Genomic DNA, 22,304 nt, shown 5'->3' with positions numbered 1-22,304 from the left:
AGCATGACTCCGAGTGGCCGCAAGAATAATATATCCTATGGGATGAGTTCCCGCTGACCTTCTTCAGGCCAGCATCTGATAAAGTTTCGCAAGGCTGAACTTCCGAGCCTGACACGTTGTGTGCCACACCACGTGGCTGGTCAAATGACCAACCTCAGAGTGAGGCCATGGCAAAGCTGTCGGTTTCTGGACGACTATCATGACCACGAAAAGGAACGGTACCCACCGTTCAATTACCGAACGAAAACAAGCCTACAGAATCTGGATTTGGGTTATTACCAAGCGAGTCTGCCTATTCGAAGTATTGCGGCCCAACACTCGAGGCGGATTGCATGCACCCTGGGCTGTTCGCTGGCAGACTTGAGCAGCATGACCACGTCAGCACCAGATCCAGGGTTGAGCGAAACTTCATGTCGTGCTTCGATGCAGGCGTTCACCGTTCATATCAAGCCGTTTGCCTTCTTGCTTCATATGTATTCTTGGGTTTCTCATCTTACTGATGGTCAGCCTTGTCTTATCCGCATATGGTTTTCGTGATTCATGCATCTGTCACCAGCAGATTGGCCCAGGTCTCCGCCTCATGGAGTCCCTTCATTCGTCCCTTCCCTCTCTCAAACCTTCGACGACTCCAACTTGACAGCCCCCAAGATTCCAAATTAGGGTTTGCTAACTCCGGCACAGGTGTGTACTGTCCTTTCCGCTGACATTGAAGTTTTATCTTTAATCTCCGGTGCCCAATACGGATTACGGATGTCTGGTGTCGAGATATTGGGCTGCTTTGCAGGAGGCTCACAGCTTGTGGGCTACGTGTTAAAAGTCGGAGACGCGATTCTAGAGCTGAGAGACCATATCAAGCACTATCCGGCGCGAAGAAAATCCTACACTGATCAACTCGACTCGTTTTCCATCACGATTCAGGATATCAGGCGGAACGACGCTCTCCATACCCCAGCTATACTAGGACTACTTCAAGGGATATCGCAAAAGGTAGAGGTTCTGAACCACGTCTTGCAAACCTCTTTCTCCCGTCCTGCGCATAGGTCCTTAAAAAGGTATCTAAGAATTCCTCAGGAAAAGAGGACAGAAAGGCGCATCAGGGAGTCTCTCGCTTCTCTGCAAAGCGACAAGCTAGACTTGATACTCTGCATCCAAATGGCATCTAAGAAGGACGGCGCTGGTAACACTGTCACAATGGCGAACGTTACGACAACGGATACTCTAAGTCAAGCTCCTCTTGATTCTCAAGGTAAGCATACATTGAGCACTATATGCCATGTCGATCTTAATGAGGTGCAGCACAATTCGGTGTTCCCCCATTCACCGCCGATTCCGTAAGTCGTCCCAATGATGTGAGATCATGCCAGGAAAATGACGATTTGTTTTCCAAAACTAATAGATCACGCACAAGGATGAAACTGTTGCGCTCCAGCAAGTTCCACTGCTCCCTGAGCCTCCTCCAGAAATATCCGTTCCCCAGAATGATAAGGTCCATACTGAGGAACAGTCTTCCAACAAAGATCAAGCTGAAACCCCTGCCACTGGCCCACCAGGATACGGCAGGTTCGTTGACGTTGAATCAAGCGACGTTGTCATCGGAACTATCGGCACTAACGTGGCAGGAGGTCTTTGGCAAAAGGTCAAGTCGAATAGATGCCATGTATCAGCAATCGGGCCTACCGATTTTGCCGGCATCGCGTTGCTCCTGGATAAACTATCCCATGCCTCATAAGCCTACACGGTCATAAGGCTTGTAACCGACTGTCACTTGCAGACTGACAGCAGCATAGAAAGGCTAGTATAAATGAGCAACAGTCTGTGGGTGCCTCATGAGGTTGGTGAACAAGCGGTTGGTTTGTTGCTGCGGAAGATGGTGCTTTTCTGGGGGAGGCAGAATCCTGTATTAAATGCGCTGGTGTAAAAGAGATTGTTGGCAGGTTTGCTGGAATACATGGAGCTTGATTCGGTGGTGATACTGTTTGTGCGCCGTATGCTACTGGAAATGGTGTTGATTGTGGCTGTGGCTGTGGCCGTGGTTGGACTTCCGGACCTTGTTGTGATCGGACTTGCGGATGCTCTTGTGGCTGGGCTTGCGGATGTTGTGGTGGTACAAGGAATACTCGGGGTGGCATCGATGGTGATGGCCGCGTTATGTTGATTGGAAAAGCGGCTGTATAGTTTAAATAATCATATCGTACGTCGATAAGGATCTGTGGGAGATCAACGCCTGCCGATATATCCCAAATTTGTTGGTATCGAATCTCTTGGTAGATAACTGGGAGGAAGACTGTTCGCGAAACGTCCCAAACGCCTTGGTAACGACGCTCGGTGGGAACGTATTGTGCCCCCGAGCGAGCATCTTGATAATGTTGATGGTCTTCAGTTCCCAATGGAGGTAAAATAGGCTGCGATGACCGTGGTGATTGTAGCGAAGGCATATTATCCATGGGCCGGTCTTGCCTCGAACTTGGTGGATCATCCCTCCCGCCGTAGTGCATTGGCATAGAAGGCTCTGCTCTTGGCTCAGGGCGGTGAGAGTAGTAATTATTGGTGGTTGTGGGACCATAATAGAACGCCTGATTTTCGTCGCCTGCGATGCCTTGGATGATAATGTTAGTTATGGAGATTTAACTTTAGTGATGCCAGGAGCACAGTATAAGATAATTCCATGTTGACCTACTTTTCTTATCGACACTTTGCCCAGTAACGGCTACTTGGTTTCTATTCTGCTGAATGCCTGAGAATGTAGAAACACTATCTCCCTGAGAGTTGGGCGGTTGAGATGGGCTTCGGTTCGAAAAGGCTCGATCTTCTCTTCTTTGGCGTTCATGCGGCTCATCCTTCTGCCACAGAAAGAAGGAGCATGTTGATGAGGAGCATTCGAGAGCTAGACAAAGGCATCAGTTCGAGATCCTACTTTGCAATACTGGGCGACAATATACATATCTCTTCAATCTGCCCATTTCTCGTTTTGGTCTTTACCACTTGTTCCCTACACTGGCAATACCAAAGTTCTCCAATAAGTTTGCCATTGATAACATTCCTTCTTGTGCCTGTCTCCGTATTCATTGCGTCCACCCAAGATTGTGGAAAGCCCAGCCGAAGATGCACCTATGATTGGAATCCGCCGATCCGGAACAGAAAATGTGAGAGAAGTGGACTTCCAGATGCTTTATTAGAGGCCAAATGAATTGGTAGAGGGGAAATAAGGCTGTTTCACCGCAAGGATATTCTCGCATACCCGACTGCTCTTCTCAGGACCAACACTGATGGTCAATGATCAGAGGAATTAGCTTCGCGAGAAGGCAACACAACATATCCGAAACAGCGCTTGATGGGAATGTCCTAATATCGATAGATGGAGAAAGCTGTAGGAGGATTGTCTCGAGAACGATATCGGACGGTTGCTGTAATCTTGGCCTTTTCAGCCTCGTGAGCTGACAGCAGCAGCTTTTGTCCCATGCATCAGCAACACCGCCCGTACACGGGCCACCTATTGATAGATGGCCAATCAGAAGGTTGATGCCAAATCACCTAGACCTGCGTCATGATGTTAGCAAATATCAATTACCAGCCGAAACACGCCTTTTCGGAGATTTCCAGTATATGAAAGCATGTCGAAATGTGCAATATCTATCAGCAATGATCCTGAATTCGTGAAATCCACAACGTACGTTCGAAAAGATGGTGTTTCACCTCACTTACCGCGCGCACACCGACGGCCGCCTGGCAATCGCTCGAAGTCCACGATCCACCTTTCGCACGCGCTCAGTTACCTCAGCATGTAGACATCGACTCTACTATTGCCCTATACGACGTTGAGTTGCTTGATCCAAATCGCATACCATACAAATCAGCACGCTGAAAAGCTTCAAGCTGAAGCACCGTCAACGCCAGACCGCCGTAGATGGAAACCGACGTCGCCTAGCGATCCGTATACCTACTTCGGAATCGCTGTATATACGGTGCTCCACAAAGAGCCGTCGCTCGAGGAGTACTGGCGGAACCTTTATGGACAAGTCGCAGAAGCGCTGGGAGCAGCTGGATCGATATTTATACCGGACAGAGGTCAATTAGAGCTTCATATCGCCCTTTTGTCGAGTATGGGGTCTCCCAGAGTTGTTGCTCGAGCGTAGCGTCGAGCACTGGACTCCCGGAAAGCACGTCTGCGTCGAAAAGGCATTTGCGAGGTTCATCGGCCGCGCGAGCGAGGTCGCCATAATCAAGACAAAGCCTAGTTACACCGGAGGGATTCAGAACATGGTGTTTGGCGAACGATAGAGTCGTCCTAAACTAGGTATTTCATGCCAGATGCGCTGGGCAAGGTCCCGACAATTTACTGGGTCAGCCGCTGACGTGCCAGCTTTTACTCCTACAGGGTCATTCCCTGTTATTCTCGTCCTCCCCGTAGACTCTCACGCGGTCGATCGTTCCCACCTCACTGCCAAATTATCTGGTAGGGACGACTATCTCTTCGACACCATGCCCACACTCGAATACCCCAGGTCCAAAGGCGTAGGGCGCGCGGGCACCGTCGGAACGACAGAGACGGCGACTGAGGAGATATTTGAAGCAAAGGCGGAGACAGCGTCGCAGTCAGAGGTGTCAAGCCTTGCGATGCTCGGGCTCAAGAGGCTGACAAAGGAGAGCTTTTCCAGCGACCTTGTACAGCTCAATGTCAATCATACCCGACAGATAGAGTAGGGAGACTTGTCCTGGCTCTGTGAGTCACAAAGTGATTCAGGCTGCCTGGAGAGACGAGCAGGTCGTCCTTTTTATCAGTACTGTCACTGAGCGTTTTTTCACCTCTCCACTCGCCAAGTTTCTGTTGACGATGTTCGCCGCTAGCTTCCCGTGTCATCGTGAAGTGGCGCCGACGCTCTAAGTTGGCTCGAAAGTAACCATTTAAGTACCCAGTCCCAAGGTTTCATCCCAACCGAGCACGATGAGATGACCAACATGGAAGCCTCGCTTGTAGAGCGTGATATAGTACCCTCTAACAAAGATATCCTGTGGTAGAAAACAGCTAACAAGTATGGTGTTGCGCGCTTAAATAGCATCATTGACTACTGAGGGAAAATGCGCTCGCCGTTACAAGTGAGGTAGGATATCCAGCATTACGTCTTACTCCACCCCAACCGGTAACCAGAATATGAAGAGTAAATGTTCCTAAGTTCGCTATAACATCTACACTATCTATACGAAGTCCCCAGCACCAGCGGCCCCACAAGTCTTCTCGAAATCCCACAATGGCTGAAATTCTATTTCGAACAGTCAACGTGGCAGGTGTAAAGATGCTCCAAAGCGGGCTCAGCCTAGCGCTCATCAACACGTTACAACTTATACCCTCCAAATGTTTAGGCACGTACCACACTATGAGCGCAAGTAATAGTAGCAATGGGCTTTTCCACCAAACCATAGATTTGAAAGTCCCGAGAACATGGTATCAACTGCCGATACCCTCTGTGGGTCCTTGAACATTGCCGCCCAAAACAGCTGAATGTACGCCATGCCGACAGCGGTGTTGAGAGAGATCTTCACGAGAACAGCATAAAATATTCCCGATGGCAAAATCGGCCTGTTGTGTCGAGAGATGTATGCTCGACGAATTCATGTAGTTGGTGTCGGGCACGAACATACCTGATGGCCGTGCGAAGAAAAGATGATGTTCTAAGGCAAAGATGACCCCGAAACACAGCGGTAGGAGCATGAGCATGGATGGCCAGAGAATGTCTGATTTCAAAGGACCGGTGAGAGCAATCCAACATTCTCTGGCCCTGGTGGCGATCGTAGTTGTCGAAGGCTTGCTCAGCCTCAGCCTTCCTCCCTTCATATACCATTCCGTCCTATAATCCCAGAGCTCATAGCAAACTTTCTCGCGGTCGAATTTGTAAATATGGCTCAGTCTCTATGGGTACCTCGTCGCTCTAATTTCAGAATGCGCAAGCGCGCTACCAAGGCTATATTTGGAGTAGGCGACATACGCAGCCTAGCTTCCACCAGCGGCAATAGGGAAAGAGTTGCTGGACGGAGGCAAATAGGAGTGAGGATTTACAATCGAAGCTATACGGTCTTTAGAATTGGAATCATAGGTACACATGTTATCCTAGACCCAACAACTAGAAGCGAAACACGACACTTAAGTTTCGACCCGCTTATCAGATCAAAGCACGTAGAGCAGTTGCTCGTATAACGATGCAACCTTATTCGATTGCAGATAATGCCACATCTGTGGGGCATGAACGCCACCGCGTGTCGGTGAGGGATTACTACCAACAGATCCGACACAAGTCTGTACAAGGCGACTAAATGCACAAGATATCTTTATTCCATCCAGGCTTCTCGCATTAGTGTGCTAAGACATCTCTTCCGCAATCGACTCACTTTTCGACGTAGCACGTCGTCTCGCTATTGGCTTCTTTCGTCTCTCCTGTATCCACTCCAGTGCTTTCCTCGTCAAAGCGACCGGTGGTCTTGCGATAAGCACAACCAACCCCGTTATGGGAATAGCGACCGTGAAATAAACCCAAAAGTCGCCACTGCCAGGCGAATATTCAGTATTCATACTGAACAGACTTGAAACGAACGTCAATGGTACAAAAATCAGTGCGAGAATAGTCAGGCGACTAATATCTGCTGTTTCAGCGAAAGAGCGTCGTGCGTCGGTGATCTGCACAAAGCTCATAACAACAGGGAGCATGCTCTCTAGACGTCGACCAACAGCGTCTATGCTCTCATGAATGTGCGTGAAATCTTCGCTAAGATATTCTAGATCGCGTTGAGGCTTTTCCATGCCACAATGTTTCGGTGATAGGAAGCGCAGGACCGATTTGATCTTGGCCTGGGATACCAACGTCCGGCGTCTCCAGCTCTGCAGCTCCCGAAGATCTCCATCAAACTTATCGAGTGAAAGTGCAGGCAGTTGACCATGGTTGTACTCGTACTGTTTCAGACATTGTTGCATCACCGCGATATATTTCAACCATTCTGCTGCTGCGATGCGTAGTGTGTAGTATGCGAGTGATTGAATGCAGAGATCCTCTGGGTTAAAACTTGATGGGCGCGCGCAAGTCCAGTACCGCTGAAGATCATCGAACATGCCTTGCTCGGATGGAGGCACTTCACTGCCAACGTTGCCTTCTTTGGAGAATCGGGGAGGCTCCATGAAATCTTCGTAAGTACCTAAGAAATGTCGAAACTGCAGCATGACTATCTCCTTGTTTGCTTCGTTTGTTATGTTTACATTGCTGATGGAGGGTCTACCAGAATCAAGGCTACAACCATTATTAGGGATCAGCCTCGAGGAATAGGAGGAGCCTACCTAGCCAATGCCCTCTCCGGTTCTTGATGCGTATGACCGATGCACAATGCTGTGCTAGAGCAATGTCCGTAGAACGAAGGAATACCAGCTTGCGATTTATAGTGGTGTTTCGCAGGTATTTACCCTTGACAGGTGCTCCCGCTTCGGAAATCACTAATCGGTGATACACGATGTTGGCATAGTTTTGTGCTAATAACCGCGATGGCAGAGTGGCTTCGTCAGGGGTTGGGTGGTGCGAGCTTGTCCTTTGCGTTGTGTGCAAGTGTAAGGCAAAGAACAACGGATCGATGCTTAATAGAGTTCCCAAAAGCTCCACTATCTCCTTCGAGAGATCTTCAATAATCAAAATGCGCCCCTGAACTTCTTCGTCCTTGTTGCTGCTTATCCCGCGAGAACCTTTCCTGTCACCAGGTGCCAAGCAGACTTCATCTTCTCGAACTTCTTCACCGAGTTGATGTATGTCAAGGCCTTCCCGTATAGCGGGCTCACCCGTTCCAGAGCGGAAGTCCATTGCGCAGATTCGATAGGCCGACCGAGTTTTTGACTCGGTGAGGAATTGATAAAGATTCATGAGAGACGGCGTGCAAGAACATAGTGTCTTCACGTAAGACCGGTATGAATGTGGCGAGCTGAAAGCTGTCTGTAACCCGTTAACTAATGTAGGAGACCGTTCCCCAAAGCCACGATACTTTTCCATATGCTATCGTATCTGCGCTAGTAGATGGTATGTCGTGGAGGTTAGAGCCTCTGTATTCGGTAGTGTTCACGCTCGTTTTCGATCAAGCGCACGGACAATGACACCGGTAAGCGAGGGATCCAGCCTCGTCGATTCATATGCGACAGCCTCCTGTCATTGGAAACACTATATGCGCCTCGAGGCAGACCCTGCACAAGGATCGGCGGAGAGTCAACCTCGAGGTCAACTAGTCACAATCTTAGCGTCCAATGTGTTACGCTACCTGCAATATTCTTACGTACTCCACTTTTTGCTACGTAGGTTATAACCCACAATGTTTGCTGGAAACGCATACAATTCTGCACCTTGTGGTGGATGATCGGCCTCCATGATTCTCGCACTCATTCTTCGTGTGCTGCTATCGTTCATGAGAGGATATTGGTCATTGAATGAGGTCGATTTAGAGTGTAGTTCTCTGTAGGTACCAAAGTCAACCATGAATCTTTCGGTGTTCTGTTACGATTAGATTCGATGTCATGTCGCAAGTCTGGGAAGTGGTCTCACGCCGTAAGTACTGGACTTGTCTTCGTATGACATGAACTTGCGATGCCTGCACTTCCAGAACGTTCGGCCTCGCAGCTCCAGTAGATCACGTACGTCCTTGCTCGCGTAACGGATTGGGTAAGCATCCAGCTCTCTAACTCCCTTTTTCTCGGCAGTTGGCAATAGGACATCAACATGCCGCTCAACTCGATAGAAGGAACCATCATATGCATAAGTCCAGTATTTCACATTCCAGACTTCATGTTGCTTTGTGTTCTTCGAAGAACTCTGGGCCGACCGATTAGCAACGGTCTTCTGCATGCTGCGGTCATGCAAGTGTGATACCAGACCCCAAGCACTATCGTCGTCGTCTTTTACAGACTGGAACTCACTGACAGTCTGTTGTTCCGTGCGTTTATGTGAGGCGCAATGTGTTACCACACCAGCGACCCAAGTCTGCTCCTTTTTAATGACAACTGTCTCCTCTGGTTTGAACAGGAAAGGAATGGGGTCATTACTGACGGTTTCTTCCGACAATTCTTTCTCGACGCGATCATAAAGATCACAGTAGCTGTTTTCGATCCAAGTTGTCAGTGCGAACAGATATGTTTGATGCTCTGGGCCCAGGTTTCTGAATGCTTTGGTCCGCCTGTCCCAGAACCAGAAAAGATATGGGAACACTATTGGTCTGTGGGAGTCGAAGTCTGGAAATTGCTGCGTGAAGCCGCACGTCTCTTTCATGTAAGCTGTCATGGCTTCCAACATTCTGGTGGATTTCAGTAATATTGTTTCTCTGATCGGCACAGGCGATGGAAGTGCTGTGTTGTTACGTTCGGATTGCTCAATTTCGCGGGCCTGTTGATGAGCTTTGTAGTACTTGTTGACCACGAAAGCAATTCCGGTCATTCGTTGTATGTAGCCTTCCAGATCGGCAAGAGGCGCTTCTGCTCTCAAGAAAACCTGGCCGCCGCCAATCGACCACTGACGGGCATCTAGGTATGGCGTTGAATCGTCATCGGACTCGGAACCGTTGTCCATGATATGATATATCAACAAGATGTTCGTCTGTGCCTCGGGGTTCTTGAGTCTTGTGTTCTCTTTCTCAAGAAATCGTATTCTATCCATTAGTTTCTTTTGCTGGGTATCTGTACTTGGTGTGACAGTTGTGAGACTGCCACCCTGACCCTCAACGTTTCCAGTTCGAGTGGCTGCTTGTTCCAGCTGAATGTTCGACTCTGGGCCCCTGTGAGATCGAGTTGATTTCATGTGTGGCAATTCCTTGGGCTCCGAATTCGTATTATCCTGCACGCTCAATAGATCTTCATGTCCCATAGGCGGAAGTGTTTTTCCTTCAGCACGATCATTGTGCTTTCTGGTCAGGAAGTCTTTGCGCGAACCATCTCCATTTGCTCTGGAGACACCAGAGAGGTTCTGCTGTACATTTCTTAAAGTAGGCAACTGCTCCGTGTTCAATCGATTTTGAAACTGCCCACTAGATATAGTAGGCGCCCATTGCCTCGGCTGCACTTGCGATAGTCGATTCCCGATACTCTCTCGTTCGTCCCGATTCTCAAAAAGGGGATAATTCTTATGTGGTTCGGACGGATCCCCAAGTGCGCGCAGGCGGGACTTCGAATCATCGTTTGCAGCAGTCTGATCTCGTGATAGCGTATAGTAACTTTGAACATGTTCCGATCCATCGTCCGTCGTTACATTGGTGACCTTCTGTCGCTTGTTGGGAGACACAATGTCGTCATCGTCGTTTTTCAATTCGTCTCCAAAACCATAGCCAGTGTCGTCATTCCCAATGCCAGACGCACCAACCTGTGCATATAGATTGGTTGGAAGCTTCTGTGAAGTACCACCAGATGCTTGGTTAAGTGGCATTTGCAAGGCAGGTGCTTTTGAGCCTTGTAACATGATTCCATTGGGCGCCCTCGCAGTCTTATTGGCAGTTTTCTCGCTTATTCTATGCAAGAATGTTCGAAGGTGCTACCCTGTTGGACCTTATCGTTAACGAAACGACCTGGACTGCGCCAATCAATGTCAATAGTGGCGCGTCTATGGCAATGACCGCTCAGGTTGCGGTATAAGGGGAAGTTTCGCAATGCGGGTAAATGTATAAGGAGCAGTGTTGATGTAGTTTCCGACAAACGTATGATTCTTGCGTGGGTGAGCGTCGGGAAGAACATGAATTGAACACGGACATCCTTGCGATACAAATTTTCTCATCGTAGCACAAGGCTCAGCCCCAGCAAAAAGCATAGCCACATCGAAAGCGAGCCAGCCGACGCCACGTGGAAGGGGCGCACACCACCTGGCAAGGCTGAAAGTCGCGGCAGCCTACTTGCACACTCCAATTCAAATGTTCGCTGCAGGATGATATCGTTTACTACTCAATCAGAGCACATACAGACACCTATACACTGTATGCGCAACCCACAATGCATGAAGCACACATTAAGGCGTGGTACAAGACCACAAAGAGTCGTCAGTATGCTCGGCGCTTCTCATTGTCTGCACAGAAGACGCTGATTCCTGTTCAAGTGATACCGCGAGCAATCTCTTAGAAGACGCTTTCAGAGAAGCTAGGGACAGGTACTCCCTTGAAATTACCGCAGATTCTCGTAAGATCGCATATGTCTCGTCTACACAGTCCCTAGCCGAAGTGCAACAAGAGCTACACCGTTCCATGTCAGCGTTTCAAGCCCGGCGGTCCCCGTCTAAAGCATGGGTATGGCTGGAGAAGCTTTCGCATCGAATTCACCATTATGGATCCATTCTCGATGTTCTTGCGCAACATCATCCAGAGTATGTTGCCCTGGCGTGGGGCTCGATCAAACTTCTTCTGACTGTGAGCAACCCGAACCTACCACTATAGCAACATAGCGAAAGGCTTATATCAGAACACAGGGAGTTATCAACCATGAGAAAGCGGCTGCGACGTTGGCCAAGTCACTCACTGAGATCGCAGATATACTTCCCCAGGTTGAACTGCGGTCTGCATTGTATCCTACCGTTCGGATGAAGGCATCCATGGTCAACCTTTTTTACCCACCTGCTAAGGTTCCTAGTCCGAGCGAAAGACTGGTTCGAAGAGAGTAAACTCAAGCATCTCGTTCACAGTATTACAAGGCCTGTGGAGCTTCGATACGAAGACATCCTACAGCAGATTGCATATCACTCAGGCGTTATCAAGGACCTTGCGACAGCTGGACATCAAGCAGAATTCAGAGATGTACATGACAAGATTCAACAAATGATGGTGACAATGACGGACCAAAGAGCGGAGATTAAACATATGCGCGGCGCAGTGGAACAAATATTGGGGTTATTGGAAAAGGTCAACACTACGGTGACCTGTAAGTTCTTCAAATGTAGGATACGATCATTACTAAATGGCTGTAGTACATTCGGGTGCTCTTATCGACACTAACCAACGCCTTTCCGATATTCAATTCTTTGAGATCATGACAACACTCATGTCTGTTCCTATATGGGATCCTATGAAAGCATTCCAGTATCACCTGACAATGACAAGAAGACGTTCTCGAAGCGCAGCTTCTAGTTCCTTGTCTGAAAGGTTCTGGGACTCGCCGAATTTGCGAACGTGGTCAAGCAGTACGGAATCAGCTCTATCTGTTGTAGTGTCTAAGTTCCAGACACGTTTTGCAGTCCGAGAATTCTGTGTTGGTGTTATCCAACAACTGCATGACGCACAGATTCCTGTCCTTCTCGCATTGAAGGTTCCGAACAACGGGACACAGGACGATGTGTCGTCCGTTGATCTCCTAAAGTACTTGGTCCGACAAGCTGTCCTTTTGTGCCAGAAAGTACAATCAGAAAAGACAGCCGCTTTGAGATGTGCCACATTCCACGAAGCCACGACAGAGATGGACTGGTTCAGACTTCTCGAATCTGCATTGATGGAGATCAATCAACCGGTATACATCATCGTCGACTTCGATATCGTGGACGAGAAGCTGCAGGGCAACAACACCTTCTCATGGATCTCAGCCTTCGAGCAGATCTGCAATGCTTTTACGCTCCGGGGACTAGCTACTAAGATCAAGGTCCTCGCTGTGCATCGTAGCACTAGCCCGTTCTCATCAACATCCGAAGACCATCGGAAGTACATCATCCCAGTGAGGGCTCAGTCAAGCTTCCCCAGACAACGAAGGGTACGGGGGTACTCGAAAGTATCGAAATATTCTTTACATCATCAACGTCTGTTACGATGATACATGGCAATTGGACCACGAACTTCGGGATCGACAGTGCATCAATTCGGTGCTTCGGCCAACCCGCCTTAATGGAGAGGGATATAGGCTAGGGTCTCAAATCGGAAGCCTCATCATCCTTCTTCAACTCGTCTAGCATTTTTTCTTCCGCGGCGTGTACACGCCTTCCTCCACTCTCATCACCCACTGAATCACCCTTCTCAGGCAACTGTCGCGATACAGCATGACCATCCAACTCCTGGGGTACTGAGTTCACCGGTAGTTCTTGGACCTCTGTGCCAGTCACCTGAGCGTATGCCATGTGCTTTGGGATCCCGCCTCCTGGTAGTTCTGCCTTATTCCATCTTTCAGTATCCACCTCTGCTGAAGTATTCGTTTTCGTCCTTCGTCGGTAGAATATGATTATGGCCGCGACAATGACTGCGAACACCAGCGCAGCGTCACTCCCTATACCCAATTTTGCGCCAGACGATAATGAGCTGTGTGTGACGTTGGTGGGATTTGCGCTCGAGGTGTGTGTGACGGTCATGGAACTTGCGCTCGAGGTGCGTGTGACATTTGTAAAGCTTGCGCTCGGAGTGTGCGTGACATTTGTGGGATTTGCGCTTGATGTGTTGGTGGGGTCCGGGGAGGGAGGAGTCGGTGAGGCCGTTATCAAAGATGCGGTAGAAGAGGAGCTGGAACTGTCTGCCGTAATGGATGCTGATGCCGTCACTGGCGCCGATAAGGGGATCGCGGTGCTGAACCCAATATTTGTGTTACCCTGAATCCAATATTCCAACATGCCCCCTCCCACGTTCCACCAGAACCCTGTTGAGGCTCTGTTGGGTCGGGTGTCAGTTACAAATACGGGCGTAGTTGGAGGTAGTTTGCTCCAAATATGAGGTTCTGTTGTAAACCATAAGACACGTTCATTTTGAGGCCCGTCCGTGGTCGCCGCCTCTTCATAGAATGTTACCGTCGGAACTCTGCCATCCACGTACACCGTGGCTACCGCAAATGTTAGTGTCGGTTCTCCAATATTAGTCATTTCCTTTTCTGAATCGGTGCGTGCGAGGATGATAAAAAGTCGAAATTTACATGCACGAAGGGAAAGCAGATGTCAGTGTTGATCAACAAGACTGCCAGAGACACCACAAGCCGTGTGAGTATCTGATTCAGGTTCTGAGCATCCACTGCAGCATCGTACTACGCCCCTTTGCTTCACCTGCCCAAACAAGGCCAGAAGATCGTCTAGCATTACAAATGATTCGCGCGTCAAAAGGCCGTGTCACAGGAGAGCGGTAACATCTGTAACATCGGTAACGCGAGTGAGTGTCTTCCCCCCGCAAAACAAGGCTACACATCTGCGCATGGATCACGAGCCGACAACGGTGCTTTCCCAACTTTTGCAGGTATTATCGTTTGCGAAAAGAATGCCCCCACCCGACTATGGTACAGATCCCTAACCTTTATCAATTAGATGATACATTCAATCTATTACTGGCTAGATCTTGTTGTGGTAGACGTTAAAATAGGGCACTACGCTATCAAAACAGGTGTACCAACGGATTTTTTCTTATAATTAAGTAGATATATACTATAGGTAATACAATTAATTAAAATAGGTGGCTGTACCATAGTAGGGTGGGGGCATTCTTTTCGCAAAGCACCAATACCACCACCGCTCTATTGAAAATAAGGAATCACTTCTTGTCCGGTTAGGATTAAAGAGTCGTTAGATTTTCGCGAAAGTTCGAACACCTTTCCATAAACCTTCCCACTGGCATGACCACAAAGCCTGTACAAACGATAACACAAGTACACGCACGAGATCACCACCAAGCGATCTACCACAGCTTTTGCAAACGTCGCTTGAGCAACTCGCAAGCGAACCACCATAAGTACTCGGAAAATCGATTGAAGGACTAAACTAGACCTAGGACTTAATTCCAAGTCTCCATCCACATGCACCCCAGTCTATCTCACCCAGAATTTGCAAATCACACATGCAGTACCGCTAAACACACCACCCTTACCAAACACCGTTCAAAGTTCCAAACCCGCGAACGTATCGTCGCCCATCTAGTACTACACCGTAGGTAAATAACACCATACCACACAACCACCGTTAAGGCGTAACGTTTACCCCAAAGCACCCATCCGCCGCTCAAGTACCAGGTATACATGCGAAGCAAAGAGCAAGGTATCCAACACTGAGTACGAGCAGACATGGCCTCCACGATAGCTACCATATCTAGCTTGGTCAGTGAATCCATATAGGGGGAGGGGCTAGTCATCGCCAGTCACATCACCTCTCCCTCCCAACATAAATACTTACGGTAACCACACCTCTAACCAGCCAGCCCCAATCTTAGCCCTACCTTTCTAGAAATCTTCCATAGGTGGTGGTTGGGGTGATTGTAAGCAGCACTGACGCTAGTAATTCGTATAGATGAATTTTGCACTTATATAAATACACTACACGGCTTTCACGGCTTACATGACTTATACGGCTTTCACGGCTTACACGGCTTTCACACCACCCCAAAGCTACGCGTTGCAACTATCCCAAAAAAAAAAGATGTTTAAACGGGAGCAGGAGCACCAGGTTGACTTATCCATTCGCTAGTTTAGCCTGACAACCATGAAATGCTACGCTTTTACATTTATTACCAGGTTTTTACAACGTAAAGCTTATATTATAATTCAGATTTGAAAAAGACCTGGGGGAGAGTCTTGGCGTTTCTAAGGGGATAGGACTTAACCGAGTGTTGCGAGATGTGGTGCGATGATCCCGGATATATTCACTTGATGAGTGCGAAATGAAGTGGATGTTCTAATGGTGTGAGTCTTTGTTGAACGTTGCGTTTGCGGTATGCAGATTTACTCGTTTGTAGAACAGACGTGTTCATCATTGCTTAAAGTAAAGCGTGCTCATCACGTGTAAATGGGGTATCATCTTCCTATGCACCTACCTCTCAGAATCCGCATTACTGCAAAGGCCGTACAAACCCCTCATCACCCAGCACCTCTCTTACATCTCCAACCGCACCAACCTCACCCACCTCCTCCGCCCCACCAATACTATCCTTTCCCACCCCGGCCCCTCCCCGCCGACAAATCAACCAGCCCCTCCCTCATCGGACTAAACTGCCTCAGCCTCACGCCCCCTCCTCCAGCACCTCCGTAGTCTTCATATCAACCATATACCCCATATTAAACACCACCTCACTGATGCCCACCTGCGTAATCTTAACACTACACGTCAAACAAGGACACGTATTACAGTAAAGGATAGAAGTACTCCCGATGCGATCGCGCCCAGCTTCAAGGAGGGCGTTTTCCTCGGCGTGAAGACAAAGGCAGGTGGACAGGGAGGAGCCGCCCGGGAGAGCGGCGTTGCACCGCGGACAGCCGCCTTCGTTGCAGTTTGTCAGCCCGCGCGGCGTCCCGTTGTATCCTGTGCTTATTACGCGCTTCTCGCGCACGAGGACGCAGCCTACGCGGCGCTTCATGCAGTTGCTTCGGTGGGCGGCGAGGTCTGCAAGCTGCATGAAGTACTGGTCCCAGCTTGGTCTGAGGCGTGCTTCGTTGGGGAGATTCAGCGACGTAAGTGCAGCGTGTAAAGACGGGAGGGAGGACGTGGAGTTGAGGAGCTTGAGTTGGGCGCGTTCGAAGAGGGGCTGGAGGCCGGTGGTCGGGGCGAAGAGGTGGGCGTCGTTTCGCAGGACGAAGGTCTCGAGGGGGTGGGGTGAGTTGGCTGGTTGCACAGCTGGGTTGTAGAGATTAGTATGGTGAAGATGGATGGGATGGGATGGGATGGGAGGCGTGCTGCGTACCGGTCTTTGAAGCGCTGCCAGCGTACGCTGACTGGTGCGTCTACGCTGACAAGAAGGAAGAAGGGCCGCCGGAGCAGCGCGTCTACTACTTTCTCATCCCATATATCCGTGGTCACCCAGTTTTCTCTCCATCTCAGGGTCACGAATTCAAGGAGCGCGCCGACATTGGAGAATGTGTATTGTGCGTCAATTGGGCTTGGCTCAGCGGGCGGGACGTGGAGATCGGAAGCAGACTTCTCGACGGGTGGTGTTGCAGCGGTGCGGGCGAGCCGTATGCGCTTGAAGCGATGTTCTTCGACGAGGTACGATGCGATGGAAGACTTGCCCGCGCAGATTCCTAGCCAAGGTTAATTGCTGTAGACAGAGTGTGCATCCTGCTTGCCTCCACAGAGCCCTATGAGCATGTCTCCGGCTGTACGGTGATATTCCTGTGGTGTTCGCTGCACACGTGTTGCTACGGTATACAAAATGGAGCTGCGGTGTGTACAAACAGCAGATCACGGTGGGGTTGGCCAGAAGCGGCTTAACGCGAACGGGTACTTCCCCACCACCCGTGGACGATACTTTCACATTGCTCTCGCCGCACACATCACATGTTCCTCGGTCTGTGTATTTGAACGTTTGGTCTGATCAGGAGACTGGAGACGATCGCCTCACTGCTCGGTCGAAGGTCGATCCTCTCTACTACACTCTGCGTGTTCTGTACTTTCGCTTCTTTGTTTCGTCTGCTCTAAGGGAAGGTACCACAGTAGAGGTACACCTACCTTTAACCCAGCACGAGCCTCTTTGTCAAGAAGTGGTACCTTTTTTGCTAATGCCTGTTTCATGTATCTGCAAAGGTACCCTACACGAGCAACACGATGTGCTATTCTGCGAGCGTTTCGCCACCTGAAACCTTGCGCTCGTTAAGATCAGCTTGGCAAAGTTTGTCTCCAGCCACGCCGGGGCTTCTTCAGCCCAACGAATATATTGGTGCGACGCCGACGTCGAATCTGATAAACCTACATACTCTTACAGTTTGTACTGCCGCTGCGAGCGCTGTCAGGGTCTTGACGCTCATGCACGACTTTAAGTTCTAGTTGTGTGTTTTTAGAGATCGCGACATAGGGGCTGCATCGTCGCGCAATCTGTCTTGTCGACGACTTCCGCTGCTCGTCATCAGGTAGCAGTTGGGCTTTGTGAAGAACAGTCTAGAAACGCGGGCGACGTTCTGCGCGATGATCGATCGTGCCGTCGATGAGAGAAACTAGAAGACTAGAAAGGGGTCGGAGTTCTCTCCACGCCTCGCTGCGACCCAACGAGTAGCAACAACAGAATCGAAATGTCGCATTCTCCCCCCAACAAATGAAAATACGAAAGGCGCGTGTGCCACTTCGTGTCGCTCTATTTCGAGTATCGAATGCTGTGGTACACTAGTCTACTGGTCGTTGGAGGTCATTTCGGAGGTTTTGTGCACGAGCTGAGGCGGAGTGTTATCGACGCGCTTGCGTGGTGGAACGTGTTGTTGACGCGTTTGTTGCGTTTGTTGATCTTTCGATATTCGTCCGATCTCCCGATGCTGCCAGTGAGAACGCTGCGACCGGGATGAAGGGCGTATTCTCAATACTTTTTGGGCGCCATGTCGTGCTTCCCGCAACATGGGCATCCCTCTTTGTCAGTGTGTCGTGAAGGGAATGGCCAATCCTCTTTGTCAATGGTTGGAATTTGACAATGCTCATCACACGAGGCCAGTCATCGTACTTTTCGGACGCCACGTGCTTCCCGCACATGCCTCTTTGTCATTGCTATGGCCACCCTCTTTGTCAATAGTTGTGAGAGCCGCCATGGCCATCCCCTTGGTCAATGGTGTCGTGAAAGCTATTGCTCATCACACGAAGCCATCCATCCCCATAGTGGTATTGTTATGTGTGCCAATGTGATAGCTCGTCGCAGGCTGAGTCGCACACAAGGTTTTGGTAGCGATGTTCCTCGTGTCGAACAAGCAACACCGAGTTCGCCGTGTTTGTGGCCTCATCCCACGCCTCATTGTGCGCTACTGCAGCCTGGAACGCGGTAGCGCAGGGAGCACTGACTCCGTCTTCTCCGCGTTACCACTGTTGCGAAAACGCTCGATGGTGGTCGGTCTGCTTTGGGGTGGGTGACCGCTCCCAAGACCACAGACAACGGCAGACAATGGAAAGCCTCGATCGACACTCTGAGCCGAGCGGGTGAGTGTCCAGCAGCCGGTAGGTGCGTTTATTGTGACGATGCCGATGCAGGCGTCCCGCGCAGCTTGCCGCAAAGTCCTTACTCGTCAGCACCGCACAGGTTCAGCACGGCACAACGGTGGGTCACAGAATCGCTTGAAGTGGAAGTGCCGCCTGCAGTCTTTAGTGCTTTATTTTTTCTTTACCTTCGTGCTGGGCCGGCTCGAAACAATTCACACGTCGTCACTGGCTGTCTGCACCCGTCGCAGTAGCTGCTGCACGCCGGTACTCGTGAACATGGGGAGGTGTTAAATCATACTCAACTTACTGTTAAATTATACTCGACCTGTAAGCACTAGGCCTAGTTATACTAGCAGCCTACATAGTGACCTTAGCTCCGTAATTTGCATATAAAATACATTCTAATAGCTGTATATAATACAGTATTGTCGCCCTATTATTATTAGAGGTTTAGAGGCTTAGTGCGTAGAGTTTACTATATTTCTAGAACCACTTCTTATACGCGTAGGTGTGTGTATTTCTAGGACTTTAAGCCTTACTACTGCCTAACTTAATGCGTACAAATCTAATTAATTTAAGGTCCTTAGAGGTGTATATTCTTAATATAGCTAATTATTCTAGAGGAGATAAATTAGTATTATACATTATTATTATTATTATTTAGGTTACTATAGAATTAAGTGTTAAGGCTATAGGTTATATATAATACATATTTAATTAATATAACTACTTATAGGCCTCCTTCTTCTTTACCTAGTACTTATACTATAGGGTATTACGCCACTTAAGAGTGGTAGTAGCCTACTTCTTAGTATTAGCCTTATAGCTATAGTATATACCCTTCTTCTTCTCCTTCTCCTTCCTTAACTCTATATAGGTATTACTAGAACGTATATACTACTTACTACTTAGCTAATACGCTATACACTAAAAACCCACCTTATAATCTTAGGGAATTACTTCCTATTAGTATATATAATAGGTTATAATAACCTATTATAAGCGCCTAGTAGTAGTAGTAGTAGAGGTACTACTTTTATAGTAAGTATTATATAGATTCTTAGCCTCTATACTATACTTATCTCTAGTAATAAGCTTAGCGTAGGTATAGTATAGATAAGTGCTCTTAGAGAGCTAACTCTAGTCTACTATATACTAGACCTTATCTATATCTAGGGGGGTTTATATAGAGAGATAAGCTCTTAAAGTTATCCTTCTACTTCTCCTCTAGGGGGGTATATAGGTACCTTCTTCTTCTTACCCTTCTTTTTAGGCGGTGGGTGGGCAGGATAGAGGGTAGGTAAGTATAGGTAAGGGCGTAGGTACTAGTATAGTATAACTACTACTACTAGAGCTATAAATATATTAGTAGATATCTATATAATATATGTAGATAGCTATATTTCTAGAACTTAGTCTAGAGTAATAAGTGCAGATAACTATATTTCTAGAACTAAATCTAGGATAATATATATAGATAACTATATTTCTAAGACTAAATCTAGAATAATATATATAGATAGCTATATTTCTAGGACTAAATATAGAATAATATACGTAGATAGCTATATTTCTAGGACTAAATATAGAATAACATACGTAGATTATAATATTACTAGGCCTAGAGTCTAGAGTTGTATACATAGACTAACCTATTTCTAGGACTAGAGTAGGATAGGGAACTTATAATTAGTAAGAGTAGAGAGCTTCTTATTATTAAGCTTAGAGAGCTTACTTTCTAGCTTAGGCTTAGGCTTAGGCTCTAGCTCTAGTTCTAGTTCTAGCTCTAGCTCTAGTATAGGCGTAGGCTCTAGTATAGGCATAGGTATAGGCGTAGAAGAGTATAAGAGCACTATAAGGATAAGGAGCTTATTATTAAATAAGTAGGCACTTACCTAGGAAGTAACTAATAATAATAATATAGTGCGTAAGACTTATAATATAGCTATAGGTTATTAACTATAGAGTGTATTTTACTACGTATACGTAATAACTATAAGTAGGTTACTATAGTAACCTTATATAAGGTAGGAGCGCTAAGTTAAAATAAATAAGATTCTAGAAATACACCTATCTATATATATTATACTTTGTAATAACGTACGTAGATAGGTATATTTCTAGAACCTTAATAAGAAAGTAGAAGTAGTCCTAGAAATAGAGTAATCTATATATAGTTTCCTTACTATATATAGATTACTCTATTTCTAGGACTATATATACGTAGATAGAGGTATTTCTAGAACTAATTCTACTTATTTATTATAATATAAGTAGGTAGCGTGACCCTAGGACCTTAGGAGTTAATAAGGATAGAAGTCCTTAGGTTATTTACTATAGACATACTCTTATTAAACTCTTAGAGGCTAAAATAATATTAGTAGAGTAGCGTATTCTACTAATAGGTAAAATTAGTTTATAGGTATATAAGGAGCCATATTATATATATTATTAAAAACCTAGACATATAGTGCACTAGTAAAATAGATATTACTAGTAGTACTAGACTACCCTAGCACTATAGAATAGGCGCTATATATATAGCTTAATAGTAGTAGAATAGCTAGAGGTTATAGTAGAGGCTCTATAACTTACTTATAGGTTATTTAAGAATTCTTCCTATAAGAGGTCTATATATTTAATAATACTTATTTTACTCTAATTACTAGTAGTGCTATTAACGCTAGCGTTCTAATAGGTAATTAAGAAGCTATTATCCTTACGTTAGATACTACTAACTAGGCCTTTAGGCGCTTATGTGTTAAGGCCTATTATTAAGTGCTAGTAATAGAGTCCTTTACCTTCTACCTATTATACTTTTAAAGCTTTATTATAGGCTTAATATAGTGCCTTATTATCTAGCGTCTAGCCTTTATATAATTATATATCTAATATTAGTAAAACTCTAAGGCTAGTATAAAGGCGCTATCGCCCCCCTTAAGTAGTTTAATACACTAGTAATAGCATAGCTAGCCATACTCTTATATATATTACTTCTTATAGAGTAGAATTATTTTTTGTAAGTCTTACTTAGTAAGTAGTTTCTATGCCTTAGAAATATTCTAACTAAACTCTTATAGGGCATATAAATAGATAACGCCAGTAACCTATTAGTATAATAAATTATTATAGGTATAACTAGTAACCCTATATAAGCTCTCTATATTACGCAGCTTAACTTTATTAATATAGTGCTTTTAGAATTAATCTATATAAGTAAATAGAGTATAGATATCTAACTTACTATAACCTAGCCAGCGCTTAATTATTACATAGGCGCCTTTAATAATAGATATAGTAAGTATACTAAAAGAGGTAAATTATAATATCTAGTAGAAGATAATCTTCTCTTTATATAGCCACTATACGCGCTTAAGATAGCTTACTATTTTAGGTAATATAGAATAGATCTAGTTATATATATACTTAAAGTCTTCCTCTATCTCTAACGTTAATAGCCATTACTAGTAGTACTAAAAGAGCTTTATATCCTTAGTA

At 46.9% G+C, this 22,304-nt stretch overlaps 3 protein-coding genes across 3 annotated transcripts; 1 reads left to right on the top strand and 2 right to left on the bottom strand.

The window, feature by feature from the left end:
* Positions 1-1,191: 1,191 nt before the first annotated feature.
* N0V89_011255 (uncharacterized protein) lies at positions 1,192-1,729 on the top strand (the record flags this gene model as incomplete). The annotated part of the gene is made up of 2 exons (XM_056219988.1): positions 1,192-1,200; positions 1,397-1,729. The coding sequence occupies 2 exons, from the start codon at positions 1,192-1,194 to the stop codon at positions 1,727-1,729; spliced, it is 342 nt and encodes a 113-aa protein (XP_056067115.1).
* A 4,623-nt stretch (positions 1,730-6,352) lies between these two features.
* N0V89_011254 (uncharacterized protein) lies at positions 6,353-7,281 on the bottom strand (the record flags this gene model as incomplete). The annotated part of the gene is made up of 2 exons (XM_056219987.1): positions 6,353-7,195; positions 7,276-7,281. The coding sequence occupies 2 exons, from the start codon at positions 7,279-7,281 to the stop codon at positions 6,353-6,355; spliced, it is 849 nt and encodes a 282-aa protein (XP_056067114.1).
* A 1,007-nt stretch (positions 7,282-8,288) lies between these two features.
* Positions 8,289-10,457, bottom strand: N0V89_011253 (uncharacterized protein; the record flags this gene model as incomplete). Its single annotated transcript, XM_056219986.1, has 2 exons — positions 8,289-8,507; positions 8,652-10,457. The coding sequence occupies 2 exons, from the start codon at positions 10,455-10,457 to the stop codon at positions 8,289-8,291; spliced, it is 2,025 nt and encodes a 674-aa protein (XP_056067113.1).
* Between the last annotated feature and the right edge of the window lie 11,847 nt (positions 10,458-22,304).

Source organism: Didymosphaeria variabile, assembly GCF_027946475.1.
Source record: "Didymosphaeria variabile strain IMI 356815 chromosome Unknown scaffold_8, whole genome shotgun sequence".
Classification (NCBI taxonomy): domain Eukaryota; kingdom Fungi; phylum Ascomycota; class Dothideomycetes; order Pleosporales; family Didymosphaeriaceae; genus Didymosphaeria; species Didymosphaeria variabile.
The sequence above is the reverse complement of the archived record's forward strand: the minus strand, read 5'-3'. Positions and strand labels throughout refer to the sequence as shown.